The 15,002-nt window shown below is 39.7% G+C and overlaps 1 protein-coding gene across 1 annotated transcript in view; it reads right to left on the bottom strand.

Annotated features, from left to right (window-relative positions):
• Nucleotides 1-15,002, bottom strand: part of PPP2R2A (protein phosphatase 2 regulatory subunit Balpha) — an 86,511-nt gene that overhangs the window by 25,306 nt on the left and 46,203 nt on the right. The window contains exon 3 of the mRNA XM_004619142.2: nt 7,913-8,010. Within this exon, the coding sequence (XP_004619199.1) occupies nt 7,913-8,010 (98 nt within the window). The remainder of the gene's footprint in view (nt 1-7,912; nt 8,011-15,002) is intronic.

Here is a 15,002-nt window from a genome sequence, read left to right as displayed (position 1 = left end):
AAAGCAGTAACAAGTCTCACATTGGAGATGTTACTGGTGCCCACTCGAGCAAATCGATGAGCAATGGATGACAGGGACACAAAAAGTACTTATTTTTTATCATCTCGTGTTAAGGAGAATAGATATTTTAAAGCCTCAACAGATAGTTACTAAAATCAAGTCTTAAAGTTAAGTCATGTAAACAAAACAGGCCAGAGAAGGAAGTACAGGCCTTATATGCCACCACAGCACATAGAGTGCCATGAGGAATCCCTCCCGAGCTGTCAGAAACAGGCCCTGAGACCACAGTGTGGCCCCAAACAAAATCAGCCCCTATCTGTTAAGCACTACGACTGCAATCAGCAGTGGAAACTTTCTAGAATAAAGGGGAAAAGTCACAATGACATACATGGGGGGAGGGGGGAAAGGAAATTTCTAATTTGTTCTAAACTGGACATAATTATTTACAAATCAGGTCGAGCAATATTGTCTGGGCTACAGTAGTCAAACAAAACATAAAGGAAATGTGGATTACTGTGAATTACGATTCACACCACGCTTTAAAACAAAATCTGAAATTGTTAACCAGCTGGAACATTGTAGTTCTGAAAACAAGACAGGTTACAAAAGAAAAATGGAAGAATGCGTCGGTGTAGGTTTTACAGGCTGCTGAAATAACATCACACGCTGTCCCACCCCTTTCCCCCCCCTTGTTATTCCCTCTGACCCCACTTCACTTCTCACTTTCAGGGTGTTGGCTTTGCTCTGAATCATCAGAGATACTAATTGGTGTTAGAACTTTTTATAAGGGGAAAAAAGCGTTTCTTTTTACAAATTTTGTCTATTTTTACTTTGCAGTTTCAAAAAATATCAACCTTTGGACCTCAATTTTCTCATGTGTTGAACAGAATTCATCCTTTCTATCTCTAAAGTGACACAGCAGTTTGGATAATTTAATGGAAAAGTGAATAATGTTCAAGTGATACTCTTTCTCCTAGACAAGACTAAAATGTAATCCAGTAAAAAAGACCAGGCATTTAAGATAACATGATACAACTAAATTACACAAGGGCCCGGAATTCACAGAACCTAACTTGTTTCATTTCAGAAAAGTTGAAAGAAAATAGAGACTGAACCGAAGGGCTTTATGGTGTCGAACATCTTTTTTCTACTGATAACACGTTAGAAGCTGACTCTCTCAAAAGTTGACTAGAGCAGACACCTACCAGAAAGTTTCTCTTTTGGCCAAGTCTCTCTGCAGGCGGGTGGGAGGCAAATGGGGGGAGGGAGACTGCGCTGGTGGAAGGAAGTGCAGTGAAGGAACACTGCACACCTGAAACCCAATCAAGAATAACTTTGTAATCCTAGAAAGAGAAAGACGAAAGGGAAGGAAGGGGAGGGGAAGGAGGGAGGAAGGAAGCTAGCTAAAATTAGGGAACCAAAACAACCTTTAAGTATTTATTTTGAAAGAGCTTATCATGTCATTTTAAATTCCAATTCCATCACAATACAGAAGAAATAATAAAGAAAAGACTCAGTTTCATATCCTTTCAGACACTAAAAATAGGGGTTAAAGTAACAGTGCAGCACGTAGAAGTTTCCCTTGCACATAGCTGACCTGGGTTCGATCCCTGTGAAGAGAGGTGGGGTGATGAATGACACTAAAAAGGTAAACTTCAGTGAAATCTGGGTAGAAGTGTTTTGACTAATAAAGTGCCTGAAGAAAAAAAAAAAATCTGTGTCGATGACTTTTCAATAAGTAACATAATAATATGTCTAAAAATTGGGAGTAGGTGGGGAAAATTGAGGAACAATTAAAATATCACAATTTGGAGTAAAAAATTACAATATAATGAGCTTAAGTGAGAACAAATGAACTGTGGGCAAATAATCTGAAAGCAAGCAACCAAAGGAACGAAACTGAAGTCAATCTAAGGAACAGAAAAGTAAATGATCTTTTCAAAGATGCCCTTCACAGCAAGTGGCCTATACGAATCAAAACATAGGGCACACACAGCAAATAATTTTCTTTGAATTATTTTAAGGTAAAGTAAAATTAAAACACAGTTCAAGAGTCTTTCATCTTTTCTTTTTCCCTAGTTTGAAAAAAAAATGCCCCTTTAAAAATAGAATTTCTGGGGCGCCAGAGTGACAGCAAAGCGGGTAAGGTCCAGGCACCACAGATGGTCCCCCAAGCCTGCCAAAATGATTCCTGGGTGCTGGAGGCAGGAACCTCTGAGCACTGCAGGGTGGAGGGAGGAAGCCAGCAAATGAAGCTCCATCGAAAGGAATACTGTCTAACAGTACACAGCAGTACAGACTGAGTTGCTGGGCAACTGGGAAAGGTAGTCTGCAGGCCAGTCCTCTTGTGCAAAGTGCAACCATCTAATGCAACAGAACCTGCAAGAGATTAGCTGTGACTGGTAAGTGTTGGAGAGCTGGTGGGAGAGAAGCCCAGACAACAGAGAACTAAAAAGAAATGTGGGTGCATGAATTCACAAATATTAAGTGAACCAGAGCCAGGTCTTCAAATTTTTAGTCCAATTCTCCCATTTTCCCCTGAGGGATCTCATAGTTTGAGGATCAAGTACTTACACTTCATTACAAAATGTGAAATTAAGTTTCCTCAATTAAAACATACACTCATTACTTAGAAGAGAAAAAAAAATTTTAATCTGTTAAATAAACTCCAGCACTATGGGTATTCATCTCAATATATGCTGAATTAGCTTGTACCGCGTGATACCGAAAAAGCTGTCTTCACGAAGTTTTAACTTACTTATAAATTTGTAGTGCCTTGATACAAAGGTGGTAAGTTTGCATATAACTTCATTATTTTGCTATAAGGATTAAATAAAATGTAGATAAAGGGTCTGACAAACTATCCTTGACCAGAAAAGAAAAACTATGGTCAGAGGATCAAGTCAGAATTTCTTTCAAACAAATCAGAGGGAAAAAATTCATAGTCCTAGAAAACTGAGAAGTAAAACTTTAATTCTAGAGAAAACCCAGAGAAGAAATTAAGGAAACTTCAAAATCGTAAAAAGCTACTTCAGCAACTTTTGATCTACTAATTTAAGCACCCATTAAAATACAATCCCCTAGTAACTAAACTATCACTATCAGTTCTAAAAGTTGCCTGGAATCTTACATGGAAAAATGACTTGGAGGGGGATAAAGACAACAAGAAGGGAACCTAGAGGCAGTGGTGGAGATGCTGGCACTGTGGTGGTGAGTGTGCTATAGTAATATGACATGCCCCAAACAGCCAAAGAATAACATTATAAATATTACCAGAGCACCTTATTTCTGGACCATGCATAGCAGTATATTATTACTATGTATATGTTACATATATAATACACATAATAAATTATGTATTTTTGAGTTGTTAAAACTTAAAAATAAAAAAGACATACTCCACCTTTTCTGTGGTCCAAAGTCATTAATGTAAGTGATGAGAATAAACTAGTAAGAGCACCATCCATTTCAGGACATGATATAAAAAACACTGGGTATTCGATATCAAAATTTTCAACTCTTACTGGCCGGGTGAGAGTTGATATCTTAGGGAAATCACTTTACCCTACTGACTCAATTTCCCTACCTGCCTGCTCTATCTTTCTGTTTGTTTCTGGAACACGCCTGAGGAGCTGACTTTACTCCTGGCTTTGCACTCAGGGAACCTTAATGGGACGCCAGGATCAAACCCAGGCTGATCATGTGAAAGGCAAATGCCCTACCCACTGTACTAACGCACTAGCCCAAAGATTATGATTTAACAGAAAACTATTCAAAGTATTGGCTATAAAAACATTATGAAAACAGCAAAAAAAAAAGTTCAAGGTACTCAAACTGAATGTAGACCCATGAAAATGACGCCCTATTCTGATTGTGGAACAGGGGACAGATAGGGAGCAAGAAGTACAGAGAGGGGGAGAGAAAGGAACCATGACACCTCTGCAGGGTGGCAGGAAGGTAGGTGGGAGCTAAAAGATGTCAAAGCTTGAATCACCAGGTTCACTATGGCTCCTGGATAAGCTTTTCTTAAGTAAGGGAATAAGAACACCAGATATACTATATTCGCTAATGAAGTGAATGGAGTTTAGCAATGAACCTTGACACTTGGTGAGAGGTTAATGCCACAAAAATGGCAAATATTTTTGTGGTTTACCAGCAGAGCTGCACCAACCTCACAGACTCACTGGAAGCTGGATAGTACAGTAGGTAGGGTGCTGCAGCTGACCCAGGTTCAATCCCCAGGACCCCATTTAGCTCCTGAGCCCTGCCAGGAGTGATGCCTGAACACAGAGCCCTAAGTCAGGTCTGAGTACTGCCAGTGTGGCCAAAAACAAAGATTCGCTCACTGAGTCAGCAAAAAGTTACATTGGAAAGATGTAAAATTAGCTAGAAATGCTAGAAGTTGGAATGAAATTCAGAAACTCAAATTCTAAATCCCCAAGTTGTGTTATTAATTTATCCAAAACTTAACAGATCATCTTTAACTACTCTACTTTTTCAACACTTGTTTTACAGTTAGAAATACAGATGTGAATTCATAAACCTTAAATCAATGTGTTAAGATTGGAAATAAACATCTATAGATGTTAGATATATTTATCCAGTGTCCAGACTGTACTGAAGACAGAATTTAAAATATGGAAATTAAATGAGATAAAGCACACTTAAGTAACAAGGCTAAGCATTTGGAATAGAAGGAAGGGGAAGTAGAAGTTGAGTCAACCAGTACTATCAGGGTTGGCCACATACAGGAGGCCCAGGTTCAATCTCCGACACCACTTGGTTCCCCAGCACTATCCCGAGCAATCCCTGAGCACAGAGCCATGCTCCTAAGCATGACGGGGTGTGTTCTAAAATTATCCCCCCCCACCCCCAAGGAAAGCTGGATAGTACAGTGAATAAAGTGCTTGCCTTATATACCTCTGACCTGGATGCAATCCCTGGCAGTCTGAGCCCCACCCTGAGCACAGACCTAGGAGGAAGGCCAGAGCACCACTGGGTGTGAACCCAAAACAAACAAACAACAACGACAAAAAACCTGGTGGCCTTAGTGATAATACAGAGGGTAGGGTGTTTGCCTCCCATTTGGTTGGCCCAGGTTCAACCCTGGCACCCCATATGGCCCCCTGAACACTACCAGGAGTAATTCCTGAATGCAGTCAGGTGTGGCCCAAACTCCACCTAAAAAAATTTTAGGCACTCCAAAATACTATTATTATTGACATTTAAACTACCTTTTAAAAAATATAGCGCCTAGGTACCAAACAGTACAGCGAGTCAAGACACCTGTCTCGCAGTCACCGCCAGTTCCTTGGCACTGCTAGGAACCATACCTGAGCACAGAGCCAGGTGCGAGGCCAGGAAACCGCCAGCCATGGCTCTACCTCTGTACCCATCTGGTTAGTGCAGGCTGCGGTTGTGGCCTGGTGTAGAGCACCTGCTTGTACGTGCAAAGCCCTATGTTCTCTGACTCTGTGAACTGCGGCGCCTCCCTCCTGACCCCCAACCAGGTTATGGACTTGTGACCATTAAAGCACCATCAGGAGTGGTTCTGATAGTGATTTAAAAAATAAATAAAAAGAAAAAAGATGGGTACACAAGAAGGAGCAGTTTACTGAGGTTTCTTTTTCTCCAAATAAGACTATTTATTTATTTATGGGGCAACGTTGGGGCGATGCACACACCCAACAGTGCTCAGTGCCTATTCCTGGCAATTCTCGGGGTACTGTACATAGTGCCAACGGTCCAACTCATGCTGACCACAAGCAAGGCGAGCACCTTATCCGCTCTAGTATCTCTCAGGCCTGAGAGTTTGCATTTTAAAATTAGTGCTTCAAAATCTTCAACAGAATGCCAAGAGATCAGAGGAGACTATTTTTTTTTAACTTGGGGAATCTTATTCTTTGGAGCGAAACTGACAGTGCTCAGAGATCCTTATGGTGACAGAGACAAAGCCTGGGACTTCCGCAAGCAAAGTATGTTCTCCAGGTCACTGAGCTTCTTTCCAGCCCAAGAAAACTTATTATTTTTTTATTTTTTAATTCAACTTAATTTTATTTTTCTTTTTGGGTCACACCTGGCGATGCACAGGGGTCACTCCTGGCTCATGCACTCAGGAATCACCCCTGGCGGTGCTCAGGGGACCATATGGGTCCTGGGATTCGAACCCGGGTCGGCCGAGTGCAAGGCAAATGTCCTACCCGCTGTGCTATCACTCCAGCCCTGAGAAAACTTATTTTTTGATACAAAAAAAGGGTATAAACTGTGGAGTTTATGTTAACTCTGAGATAACCTCTAATTCAAATTCAACATATTACCTCTGGGAAAATACCAAACTAGTACTTTGACTACATTTTACAAACTCTCACTAAGGCAAACATTTCCATTAAATGGGTGAGGTTTTTTTTTTTGGACTTTAATAAACGGCCACCAACAGATGATGAAATGACCTCATCCTCAAACAAATTATTTCTCAAATTTTAAAATGTAGATTTTTTTTCCTCAGAAAATTTTCAAGTACATGCATGATGAATCTTTACTTTCAGCAAAAAAAAATGTATGTTCAAGGGCAAATTGCTCTAAATTCTAAATGCTGGTTACTTATCTAATATGAAAAGGCAAAGAATATTGAAAAGGTGATGTGTTTTGGGTCTATGTTAGTTCTGCCACTGAGTCATCACTTAATGCCTAGATTTCCTCATTTGTAAAAAAAGAGGCAATAGTAATAATCTGGAAGATTTAACTCTAAATATTTAAGATTCTTATGGTCAAGCTGCTTGAAAACTGAAACCTGATTTTGCACCCATTCCTTCCCACAAGAACATTCTTTGTCAAGAAAAGCTCGAGTCTTATTTTCATATTTTTTTCCAACCAAAAAATAAAAAGGACACATATTTAGTGTTTGTGCACCTTCTAATCAGACACTTTTAATGATTTCTTTTAAAATTAAATTACCTACCTCACTGGGGTGCTGTGAGGATTAATTCATTAGTGTTTGTAAAGCACTTTGAGATCCTCAGGTCAAAGGCGCTATAGAAGTGCAAAGTAGTAGTATTATTACTAGATTCTTTGCTTACTTAAGGAATTTCACAATCCTTTAAAACCTAAGTTTGTGTTATGATTCTGACATCTATTTGTAAAACCCTGAAATTTATCCATATTATTATTTTATTAAAAATATATTCCAGGTAAAGGCAGAATGTTTCAAAACAGATCATCAAAACAATTTAAACTCTGATCTGATAAGTGGGGAGAGTATGGGAACATCTAGTGTGACAAATTTTCTTTAGCGTAACCTTTAAGTGAGAAGTGTTGCCAACAAGAATCAGAAGTGTGCCTAAATTGCATCCAAAATAAAAACAAAACCCCACTTTAATTAGATTCTGCAATGAGAAATTTCTTCCTTCAATAAGGAAGCACTATTTAAATCAAGACCATTTTAAAACAGGTACCAGTATTTATAAATAACATCACATGCACATAAATGTAACTGTCACTTAAAACTTTTATATGAAATTGCAGTAACAGTATGAACTACAAAGTAATCAAGCTACTTTTTCTTTAAACTAGTCTATCCTTCCCCCAACTACCTAAAACAAACTAAGCATTGAGAGGTCAAAGGAACCTTTATATTACTAATACTGAGGAAAGGACCAAGCTTCAAATCCAGTTAAATCATTTCACTATTTCCCATCCTTTAGTGTTATTAAACAAAACACACAAAAACACATAGGAACACACACAAAATTAGAAGAACCAGATCTACACATTGGTTACTCTGCTTCATGAACAGATACTTCCTTAAAAACAAACAAAAAAGACACTCCCTGATGAGATTTTCCAGTGCAATACAGCAACACAAGTGTCAGTTCCAAAGAACTAAAATTTAGATATTAAATGTTCAAACTCTTACCTCCTGCTCCTGTTGAAAGATGACAACTCTCCCACCTTTATCTCCTGTTGCTAGTAATTCTCCAGAATGATTAAATTCTACTGTAGAAATTATATCTGCTGTAGAATTGAAGAAAAAAAAGATATTAGGTTCTTTCCCAACTTATAGTTCTAGAACTTAGCATAATTTCCCCCCCAAACACTCCAAGCCTATATCTGCTATTGCGATAAAATAAATCTGAATATTTCATGAAATTTTGGACTGCTGAAAAAGTCCCTCCAGAACAAGCCAGTATGACATGTCAACCATTTAAACAAATGGAAAAGTAACAATAAGTACCAGTGGCTTCATATTTCACTAAGCCTGTGAACAGAAAAATCAACAATTTAAAAACACTAATTATGGTGCTCTTTTTCTCTCTTAGATGCATTGGTGTTTGTAGGGGTCATACCGGGGTCTCATGATCACTCTGCAGTAATTCACAGGGGGGGGGGACGACAAGTGGTGCAGAAACAGAATGAAAGGCCTCACACCACACTTGAGCCACGCCCATGGCCTCTTGCATATGGCCGATTTTCCAGTTTAGCTGTGGGGGTAGATACTAAACATGGCCCTAGACACCAAACAATGGTATAAAATGAGTAATTTTATATTATATAACACTGAATAGTTTAAATTTCACTGGCCAATGTATTAATAATCTGTAGAGCACTGTATGATTTCATCAGTAATTTTTTTAATGCAAGCTGATGTTTGAAAAACTACAGATTCAAGTCATTTACATCTTTTAAACTTGTTGAGAATATATTAAACGTTATTCATTTTCTAAAAGATTACAAAAATGCACACCAAAATATGCACAGAATTTTGAACGCTTGTACCTGCTTCTGGGTTACTAATATTAGACCAGACAGTATGCCAGCATAAATTATCAGGAAGAGTAAATTTAATGTTTCACTCTTATGCATATACATAACAAAGGAGTAGAGAACCATGTATATACTGAATGACTATAAACTCAGACATAAGAATTCACAAGTCATCCTGTAACTCCCCTTGCATTGTGATAAAAAATAATAAACATTAGAAGAACAAACTCCAAGCACATCAAAGATCAGGAAGGATAATATGTGAAAAGCACCTCATATGAAAATTTGTTCTAAAAATCACAGAATAAGAAAAAAATTACAGTAAAATGTCTATTTTTTAATTTTTTTGCTTTTTTGTTTTTGGGTTACAGCCAGTGATGCACAGGGGTTACTCCTGGCTCATGCACTCAGGAATCACCCCCAGCCATGCTCAGGGGACCATATGGGATGCTGGGAATCAAACCTGGGCTGGCAGCGTGCAAGACAAAGCCCTACCCGCTGTGCTATCACTCCAGCCCCCAAATGTCTATTTTTTACAAACTTTAAAGATATTTTATTTTATAGCCCAACCAATAGCCCAGCAGGTGGGCCGCTTGCCTTGCACACAGCTGACCTAGGTTCGATCTCCAGCAGCCCCTGAGCCTGCTCTGAGTAGTCCCTGAGAGCAGAGCCAGGAGGAAGCCCTGAACAGCCAGTGCTGGCCGTAGCCCCCAAACAAAGCGGGGCACAGAGGCCCGAGGACCACAAGCTTAAAACTAAACCCAAGTTTTGCGGCATATCTGCCACTGCACTGTAGAAACAGGCACATACTGGTGGGCCAAAAATAGATACTGTATTTGTCCAGATATCCCCGGGTACCAAGTCTCTGTATCTCTATCCTCCAGCAGCCTGTTTGTTTACCCCCGAGTGCACAACACTGGCGTTCTCTAAGTATGCTGTAATTTGCAAAAGGAAAGTCAGACCTAAAAACAGTGCTCCCATAACAAGCTATATCCAAATAATGGCCAAATACTGCTTTATTCAAGATTTTGAAACCTACATCTAGAAAATATTCTTCTAATGATTCGTGTGTGTGTGTGTGTGTGTGTGTGTGTGTGTGAGAGAGAGAGAGAGAGAGAGAGAGAGAGAGAGAGAGAGAGAGAGATGGAGAGAGAGAGAGAGACAGAGAGAAGCGAGTTTTCTTTACAGGAATTCTGAGGGATGGGAGAGACAAGTTCATGAACGAACACAGGGTTCCTATCATAGTTTTCAATACTACAGAGTAGACAACAGCAGAAAGTTTGAGATACTGCCCTTCCTCAGAACTTGTCACAAAGAATACATGTTACTAGCTGCATTCACGGCCAATACAGTAATCACTAGTCAAATGTGGTTCTAACTGCAACTACCGTAACAGCGTGTCTAAAATGTCTAATACCTTATCGAAAAAGAACAGAACTAAGACAATTTGCGCCTTTGTCTGAGTGAAAATAAACAGCTAAAAATTTGTTGAGGACCCTTAACTCCTTAAAGTACCTATCAAGGGTTTCTAGAATCGTGGGCTGGGGCCAGTGAGACAGGTCAGAGGGAAGGTGTGTGTGCTCTGCACAGGCTCAGGGCGTATAGCCCCAGGATGCAGTGCAGAGTCCCAGAACAAACAAAACAAAAACACGGCCTGTCACATGACCACATGACTTGTCTCTAGCAAACTGAACTCCAAGCAAGGTTAGTTTATCATATCACTTGGGTCCTGTTCTCACAAAACAACCACAAAACCAAGGACCCCTCCATCCCAACCCCCACCCCTGTCCTCTTCTGAAGAGAAAAATACCCAAGAAATAAAGCGGTAAAGGGGAGAGGAGAGGATGCCGGGGAGGGGCTGGGGTGGTTACTCTTCCTGGCTTTCCACTTAGGAATTACTCCTGGACCATAAGGGGTGCTGGGTACTGACCCTGGGCTGGCTGTAAGAGAGGTAAATGCCCTAGCTTGTTGTACTATTGCTCTGGCCCCTTAAAATAAACATTTTTTAAAAATGATCTTCATAATTTTAACGTTTATTTATCTTATAAAAGAACATCCTAATATAGCTAATCAAAGAAGGCCCTCATATTTCAGATTAGTTAACTACCCTACTACCTGTATTAAGTCAGCAAAGCAATTTCAGGCGTATCGATTTGCAAATATGTGCAACATAAGGACACATCATAAAAACTATAGAGGGCTGTGGGGCTGGAGTAACAGCACAGCAGGTAGGGCATTTGCCTTGCAGGCAGCCAACCCTGGTTCGATTCCCAGCATCCCATATGGAACCTTGAGAACCGCCAGGAGTAATTCCTGAGTGCAGAGCCAGGAGTAACTGTGCATCGCCAGGTGTGACCCAAAAAAGAAAAAAAAAAAAAACCAAAAAACCCCACAAACCTATAGATGGCTGAAAGATGGCTCAGAGAGGGGAAGGGCATTGTAGGGCCTGAGAAATGGTGCAGGCGTTTGCATGCAGTGGGCCTGCATTTGTCTCCTAGCAGAAGTCTGCCAGAAGTGATCTAGAGCCAAGAGTAAGCCCAGAGCACAACAGGTGTGGCACCAAAATAAAAAATAAGCCAAAAATAAGAGAGCAAGAAACAGTAAAATTTCAGGGAAGAAAATTTATTGTAATATTTTAATCTTAGTTTTAAATTTTATATATTTTAAATTAAACCCACAAAACTTACTGTATATTAAATAAAAGGAACTCTGTTTCATCAAACCCCTCATTTAAAAAAACTGTTAACATCCCTGCTTATGAGTAAAAAGATACAATAACTAATTTCTTCTGAAGGTGAACATGCTTTCTTTTGAAAGTTAACGGAAGTTTTTGAAGAAAATCATTGCCAACCATTGCTCTAATATATCTAATAAAATCAGGTGTCTTTTTTTTGCTTTTGGGGTCACACCCAGCAATGCTCAGGGGTTACTCCTGGCTTTGCATTCAGGAATTACTCCTGGCAATGCTGGGGGGACCATATGGGATGCTGGGGATCGAACTCGGGTTGGCCGTATGCAAGGCAAACGCCCTACCCACTGTACTATTGCTCCGGCCCAGGGTACTCTTTTCTTTTCTTTTTTAAGGCTAGATTCAGACATGACCTCCCAAGCACCTCTGGAAGGTGACCTCCCAGCACAGAGATGAAGTAACCCCTCAGCATATCCAGTGGCCCAAAAGAACCCACATAAAAAGTAACCAGATCACTATTAGTAGCTGACATTCTCTACTTCAGCTCTTGCATTTTGAGTCCTATGTGGGATACATATTGATTTCTACAACTTCATTTTAGTACTTTGACCCAAATATGTCACTTGAAAAAAAAAGCTGAATTAATACAAATATGATTATGTCTGCATTAAATAGTGAGGACCTTATTTCAAACATTCAATAATTAGGAAATATATGTGCTTCAACTCTCTGATTTATCTCCCCAACCATAAATATTAGTTTACTGAAACCTAGCTACTGCAATTTATTTATAATAAATTGTCTGCAGCTGCTTTCACTTGATAACAGCGGGTTGAATAACTGAAACAGACCAAAATGTTTACAGCCTAATTTTTAAAGAATACTGTCAGTCACTGCTCTAGTATATTAATATAATTGGATATTTACTTTTTTTTTTCTTTTTGGGTCACACTCGGAGATTCAGAGGGGTCACTCCTGGCTCTGCACTCGGGAATTATCCCTGGCGGTGCTCAGGGGACCATATGGGATGCTAGGAATTGAACCTGGGTCAGCCATGTGCAAGGCAAAAGCCCTACCCGCTGTGCTATCACTCCAGCCCCAAAATACTAACTTTTTTTAAAGGGTGTATTCCACTCGGGAATAACCCACAACAGGTGTGGAATTCTTTTTCTTCTTTTTCTACCCCAAGGCTCTCTACTTCCTCTAGAGAGGTTTGTACTATCTCAAACATAACAACTTTTCTCTCTCCTCTATTAATGAAATTATTTACCTAAAAAAAGTAAGTCAGGAGCTAAAAAGACAGTACAGCAGGTAGGGTGCTTGCCTGCATGTGGCCAACCTGGGTTCAATCCTGGGACCTCATATGGGATCCAAACTCCACCAGAAGCAAGTGGTAGAGCCCTGAGCATCACTGGCTGGTGCCCCCCCCCCAAAAAAAAAAATCATCTTTAAAAAAAAATTTTTTTTAAAGTTAAATCAGGGGCTGGAGAAATAGTTCGGCAGGCAAGGAGCTTGATGACTGGTACACAGGTGACCTGGGTTCAATTCCCACCACCCCAACTGGCCCCAACAAGAGTGATCCCTGAGCAGTCAGGAGTAAGACCTGAGCATTGCCAAAAGCCCCCCAACGAAACCCCAAGCCTCCCACCAAGAAAAAGGAAGAAAGGGGGGGGAAGCCAAATAATTTCATATGGATATAAGATATTAAACTAATGCCAAAGTATACAGTGCAGATTTGTACAACAATGTACTCAACACTGTGTTAAGTATTTACATAGACTCTCATTTAATTCTTAAAATACCACTGCTATACATTTATATTATTTATAGAAAAGCAAACGGAAACACTAACAGTTTAAGTACTTGCTTATCTCACTACTATATGTCACAGCCAGAATTCAAATTAATCAGGCCTGCATGAAAGTTTTCATAAAAAAATCATTGAATGATTAACAAAAATCTTGGTTTTGTTTTGGGGGCCACACTTGGCAGTGATCAGGTTTTACTCCTGGTAGGGCTCAAGGGATAATGCTAGGGGACTGAACCTGGGTCCCCTGCATGTAATGCAAACATCTTACTAGCTCTACTACCACTACAGTCACTGAACAAAAATCTTGATTGCCTTTTTCCATCACCAAAATGTCCATCTTTGAGAAAATATGTGATGTAAATGTACAATAGACTTTATGCTATGCTAATGATCATAGTAAGATTACTGATTGTTCCTCCAATAAAACTATACAAACTCACAACCAGCATGAGTGCTTCATGATCCACATTCTAAACTCTACCACTTAGGAGGCTTAGATGAAAGTGAAAATGTAATCCTATCAAATGAACACTAACTGAACAACGTATTAAAGTGTTTAAAAGGATCCAAAGAAAGAACATAAGGCAAAACAAAAATGAATTCTTGGGCCACACAGACAGCTCTGTGGGTTGAGTGCATATCAGTGCACAGGAGACCAGGGTTTCAAACCCCAGCGCCTAAATAAAAATTCCTAAGAAATAAAGATTAGCTATGTAAAGATGCTTTCTCCTTTAAGAAGTGAAAATAGGGGCTGGAGCAATAGTACAGTGGGTAGGGCGTTTGCCATGCACTCTGTAGACACGGGTTCAATTCCCAGCATCCCATTGGTCTCCCAAGCACTGCCAGGATTAATTCCTGAGTGCATAGCCAGAAGTAACCCCTGTGCATCACCAGATGTGACCCAAAGAGCAAATAAATAAATAAATAAATAAATAAATAAATAAATAAATAAATAAATAAATAAAAAGTAAAAATTAAATTAATCATGAGGAACTGCTTGCATATTTCTAACCATCTAGTCAGAGATTTCCGAATTTACTATTAAGCATCCCCATTTCAAGAAAACAAAACAAAAATGCCACCCACTGCCCAACTGTAAGTCAGGTTACTAACCATCCCAGTGTCCCTCAAGGGGGTGGTATCACTCTGTAGGGAAACATTAATCTACAGTTCCACTTGAGACAGTTAACAGCACCAGGAGCAGGTAATGAACCTGACTAACTTAATACGATTTAGGCTTTAAAGCCTAAGAACAATTAGATCTTTGATGCTGAAACCCATAAAAAAAAAAATGCCACAGCAACAGAGCTGGCGAGAGAGTACAGCAGGTAGGGCACTTGGCTTCAGGTGTCCCATGCAAGTCGTTCGAGCCCACCAGGAGTGCTCCCTGAGTGCAGAATCAAGAGTAAGCCCTGAGCACTGCCGGGTGTGGACCCCAGCCCGGCAAAACTTGCTGCAACAAGGAAACACTTCACATTTGAAGCACTTACTCAAAGTGAAGAAACTACAGGCCAAATGCATTAACACTATTGCAACAATGTTACTTTGCTCAAAATGTATTTTAATGATGATTTTTTTTTAAAAAAGAAACCTCTAAAAATTCAGACAGACCTGTTCTGTAGGATACATGACAGCATAAATGTTAAGACAAGATCATTATGATTTTACTAAGTCAACTGTGTAACCACTGTTTCACGGTTTACAATGGGAGGGAGGCCATTCAAAACCAGCGACATACGTGCT

The sequence above is a fragment of the Sorex araneus genome, chromosome 7, assembly GCF_027595985.1.
Source record: "Sorex araneus isolate mSorAra2 chromosome 7, mSorAra2.pri, whole genome shotgun sequence".
NCBI classification, from domain to species: domain Eukaryota; kingdom Metazoa; phylum Chordata; class Mammalia; order Eulipotyphla; family Soricidae; genus Sorex; species Sorex araneus.
The sequence above is the reverse complement of the archived record's forward strand: the minus strand, read 5'-3'. Positions and strand labels throughout refer to the sequence as shown.